Genomic DNA, 4,931 nt, shown 5'->3' with positions numbered 1-4,931 from the left:
TCTCGTGACGCGCAACGAAGAGAATCCGAGTTGGTTGACTTAACGAGCACCCATCGCAGTTAGGGGATCCGTGCAATAGGACTGGTGTAGAAGCGTTTGAGGGATAGGTGTAACCATTGACCCTTGTCGTGCTAACTTGCCGATGCGCGTGGACAAGCCTAGGAGAGATCAGAAGCGCGAGCGTCGGCCGTGAAAGGGCTGATTTTGGTGAAAGGTGGGTATCAACGCCTCGGTCCTGCAATCTCCCTCAGCTATCCCATCGTCGTCGGCGACAGGCATAGCGGGGAGACTTATGAAGCGTACATGGATTGAAAAAAAGAGAACATGGGAAAACCTCTCAAGTGTGATACAGTCGTCGATACTAGCGGTCTGAGTGCTAGTAAGGGAGAGAAACAAAACTATGGTGCAGAGGGTCGCCAACAGTGCAACGTCAATGGCGGAGGGTTGCTGCAGCCGATAGTGTTGTGGAGGAGGAGAAGCGAGAGGCGGTTATGAGCAGGTGTATCGTGACTTCGTCCCGGCTGCGCCAGCACTCGCGCATTAGAAAGGGGGGGTTGGTGGCGTAGAGGTCGGCAATTAGGTGGCGATGGAAAAGCCACTCGTGTTGGGATTAGCAGGGAGTTGCGAGCACTGGGACCGGTGTTTCCAGAAAGTATTTTGTGGTGCTTCCGTTTTGTCGAGGCGATTCTAGTACGCCCAGATTTTGAGCTACGCCGAGGTTAGCAACGTAGGGAACGAACATAGTTTCATAGACACAGCACTCACAAGAGAATCCCAAGAGCCTGTGCACAGACTGATGCCGTCGTTGCTGACACCCAAGCAGCTGACACGGTTCTCGTGGCCGACGAGCGAACCGACCTTCTCGCCCCGGGTGATGTCCCAGACCTTGCACTCAAAGTCGTCGTAGCCGGCAAACAGCAGGCGGCCGGAGACGGAGGTTGCGACGGAGGTGATGCCACAGAGGATAGACTCGGACTGTACGTGGACGATTTGTCAGCAAGGGTTCGCGTTGGAGGGAGGCCATCGTTGTGGGGAACAGGGTACATACGCCGTAGAGGTTCAACTCTCTGTCGGCACGGATATCAAACAGTCGGCAGGTGGCATCGTCGGAGCCCGTGACGAATGAGTGGCCGTCCGGGAAGAACTGGATTGCGTTGATATCTGACTCGTGACCGGCAAAAGTCTGAACCGCCTTTCCGGCACGAATGTCCCAGAGTTTGGCGAAGGCATCGCAGGCACCGGAGATGAAGGTGTTGGAGTTTGTCGGGTTGAGGCTGATGCTCATGACGTCGCCGAGGTGGTCAGCGAACTCAGTAACCTTCTGTCCCGTCTCAATGTCCCACTTCATGCAAGTCATGTCTCCAGAGGACGTCAGTATGCTCCGGTCGTTGATGAAGCGGCAGCAAGAGAGATAACCGGCGTGGCCAGAGAGCTCGCGGGCGACCCTCGTGGGGCCATCGCGCTGTTGGTTGAGGTTATAGATGGAGCAGATATTGTCGAGACCACCGCAGGCGACGTAGTTGCCGCTAGGGGCGTAGGCGCAAGTCATGACCCATGAGGATCTCAGGGGAATAGCGTGGACCTTGTTCGTGGTGTAGGCGTCCCAGATGATGAGCTTGCCGTCTTGCGAGGCGGAAACGAGGTGCCTGCGATCGGTCGACCAGTGCATGGCGTAGATTTTGGCGAGGTGGCCCTTGAGGGTACGCTTGGCCTTCATGAGCTGGCCCCTAGGGATCGGCTCGTGGGCTTGTTGGGCAACGGATCGAACTGTTGTCAATTGTCAGTGGGGGTTCTCTCGGACGACGCGACAGAGTCGCCGGGCGGACAGCATCTCGGCGGGAGATGGGTATATGGACGATAAGGGGGGGGGAGCGAACTGACGTGTGGTGTCGGCAAGCTCATCCTTTCTTCCTCTTGATGCGGTCCTTCAGGGTTCAGCCTCGCGGCGCGCCTGTTGAATGCGCGCCTGCATCGCCTCGGGCGACACGTCGTTTGGAGATTGCGAATTCATGGCGACGAAGATCGGACGTGTATGAACGACTCGGAGAGGGTGAGAGATGGGAGGAGGGGAAGGGTGGACGGTAGGGGATGGCGGTTGTTCGTCGATCGTTGGGCAACGGGGGGGGGTGGGCGGCGGCGGAGGAGGTCGTCGATGGAATTGAATTGGCGAAGTCTCAGTGGAGAGGACAGGAAAGAAAAGAGAGGTGGTGGTTGCGGCGGTGGGTGGCCCAGTCCACGGTCCAGTGTTGGCTGATGGGGGATGAGATGGGAAGGGGGAATGCAAGCTCAGGGGAGGGGGGTTCGCGCGCGAGCCAGTAAGATCAGCTTCTGGGCAAGAGGGAAATGATTAGCTGGGGGTGGCCCTGGGTGGTCTGGTGGCCTGGCTGGCTTGTCAATGGTGGAGAGTGGGGACGGCTCGGGGGGGACGGCGTTGGGACTGGCTGGTGCTCGCAGCTGGGGGTTGCGCTGGGAGGACACCCAAATTGAGGCAAGCCTACTGCACCTGCTGCATGCCTTGCTCGGGTAGGAAAAATAAGAAAAGGTCCCCGAGTGCGTGCGTACAGGTTGTCAGGACGCCGGGACGTGGGAGAAGGGTATGCGAAGACTTTCGGGCCTCGGATGGGTACCCAGAGCTGTAGGCTTTGCTTATTAGGTACCTAGGTAGTCGAGCCAGCTTGAAAAGCAGAGAGAACAGCTCTGTCGAAGCAGGGTTTGACAGAGCTTGCCGGGTTTTATTTTCACACCTTGGCAAAAAGCCCGCGACAGCCTGGGCGCACAGGTATAATTATGGTCCTCCGCGATGCCTGCAGCAGGTAGGTAGCTTCGGTTTCTTTGTTCCCGCTGGAGCTCCCATGCGATCAACGCCTACAGACCTGCTGCTTCGCTTGTTGGCCAAAAGGGGAAGCGGGGGACTGTCCAATAATTGACTGTAGGGCCGCGCACGATGGCCCGGATGGTGCCCTGTGTCTATCCCCTGCCCCGGGAAGATTCCAAGCTCGATGCTCTCGCCAACAGAAATGACGATTCGTCTGGCCAGTGCAATGCTTGCTGCAATGGTGTGCTAGGGGCAATCGTTTCGTCAGGACCGCACACTCTTGTCGTATCGTAGAATTCGAAGGCCTGATGCCCGATGGAGAAGACGGGGGCGGAAGACGAGACGAGCGTAAAGCACAAGCACTAGAGACATCGAGGACTGGAGACGCAACGAATGACGACCCAGCAGGAGACGAGGCGGGGCCGAGCTTGGTCTGGAAAGGTGAGGGTAACGGCCAAGCGGGTTTTTCGGTGGAGGATCATGGAAATTTGGGAGGGGGGTGAATTTGGTTGCGACACGGAGAGATTGGCATTGCTAGCGTGGACAGTGCCGGGCGCCCTTCTCTCCCCTCGATGCAAGCACTCCAGCGGGCTGCAGACTGGCTGGAAAGTCGCAGGCACCACGGTTGTCAGCAGTGCGTCCGTGGTGCTATACACACTGTAGGTGATCTACCACATCCCTGGGGCAGGCACTAGTGAATGGCGGATCGTGGATGACTTGCCGGGGTGGGAGCTCCATGGTTAGCAGGTACGTGGTACCTCAAGTGTGCATTCGGCACATCTTTGACCCTATGTAACGCCTCTCGAGAATGCTGACTTGGGCGTGGAGCAAGACCTTTGACAATCCAGAAGCCTAACGCCTTGCAGAGACGACGCGGGTACAGTCAGTCACGGTTCCCCGCGCATTTCCTGGATAGCAGTACTCGTGCAACGGGTCCTTGGCTTGAGAGCCGGCCTCACCGGGGAGATGTGGAAGGTGGGGGCGTTTTTTTTTTGGGCAAGCTTGCGTCGGTAGCGATCAACTCAAAAGGAGCATGAAAGATTCAGCCAGGGTACCTAAGGGAGATACAGGTAGTCTTGTTTGTAAGCAAGCGGAGGAGTAGTAGTAGACTGCCTTCAGTAGTAGACTGCCTTCTTCCGCCAAACCGATCACGACGAAATTGCCAATGGAATCCCTCCGGTACTTGTTTTTTCGACAATGCGCTCAAATCCATTGGAGGCGAGCATCGCATTGACTGAGCCAAACCGTCTGAGGGCATTATCGAGCGGATCCGGACTGTGATTTCATCCCGACGCTATCACCACCGAAAGACGGGTGGCTTCAAGGTTTCGTGTGATTCGAGCCGTCATGCTCCCACCGTCGCCCGATACTAGCAACCTTCAGACAGTGTCAGGCAGACTTAGCCCCGCGTCTCGCTGTGCCAGGCTTTGCCTGACTCTTGACTGCCACTCCAAACCCGCCGTTTCGTCATTCGGTGATTTGCAGCTTTCTTGTTGCTGCTCTGCACCAGCAGACTGGATCCGCAGGTTGCTTTTCCTACCTTGTCCATTGTCGAGGGCAGGAAGCGGCGGCTACACACCCAGCCGAGACACCCATCTCACACTGCAAAATGCTCCGTTGCTTTTGTTTGACGGCGGATGGCGGGCGTAGCCGTGTGCTGTGTGCCACTGGTATTTGTATCGCCATTCCTCTGTTTACGTCGTGTGACCGTGTCCATAATGTCATCACAGCTATCTCGATTGTCACACGAAGATGCTGTCGAGACGTACAACTAAAAACCAGCTACATCGCGACTTTTCCAACTGCCGCTCTTTATGCTAGGCCTCGTAGGCACTGGGCATGGTTTGCTGGTATCCAACTACGGCCCTGACAGTGTCTGTTGCTCGACTAGGAAATGGTCTAGCCTGTTGCTTCGTGGCTTGTAGATCGGCTGTAATTGCGTCAGAACGGACGAGCCCAACTCTTTTTCAGCGTATTACCCTTAACATCTGATAACCTTCGCCAGCACGGCAGACGTTTCGGTAAGACAATTCAGAGTCCGCCAGCATGCCGACTAGCTCCCTGGCGCTTGCCTTACACAAGTCTCACTCGTACATTTACACCACGCCGTGGTGGG

The 4,931-nt window shown here is 56.6% G+C and overlaps 2 protein-coding genes across 2 annotated transcripts; one reads left to right on the top strand and one right to left on the bottom strand.

Annotated features, from left to right (window-relative positions):
- Nucleotides 1–687: 687 nt before the first annotated feature.
- On the bottom strand, nt 688–1,902 carry VDBG_07823 (guanine nucleotide-binding protein subunit beta; the record flags this gene model as incomplete). The annotated part of the gene is made up of 4 exons (XM_003002318.1): nt 688–708; nt 766–975; nt 1,049–1,767; nt 1,878–1,902. The coding sequence occupies 4 exons, from the start codon at nt 1,900–1,902 to the stop codon at nt 688–690; spliced, it is 975 nt and encodes a 324-aa protein (XP_003002364.1).
- Nucleotides 1,903–2,944: 1,042 nt separating this feature from the next.
- Nucleotides 2,945–3,318, top strand: VDBG_07822 (predicted protein; the record flags this gene model as incomplete). The annotated part of the gene is made up of 2 exons (XM_003002317.1): nt 2,945–3,056; nt 3,110–3,318. The coding sequence occupies 2 exons, from the start codon at nt 2,945–2,947 to the stop codon at nt 3,316–3,318; spliced, it is 321 nt and encodes a 106-aa protein (XP_003002363.1).
- Nucleotides 3,319–4,931: the final 1,613 nt, after the last annotated feature.

This window comes from Verticillium alfalfae, genomic scaffold (assembly GCF_000150825.1).
Source record: "Verticillium alfalfae VaMs.102 supercont1.10 genomic scaffold, whole genome shotgun sequence".
NCBI lineage: Eukaryota > Fungi > Ascomycota > Sordariomycetes > Glomerellales > Plectosphaerellaceae > Verticillium > Verticillium alfalfae.
Note: the sequence above shows the minus strand (reverse complement) of the source record. Positions and strands in the feature narration are given on the sequence as shown.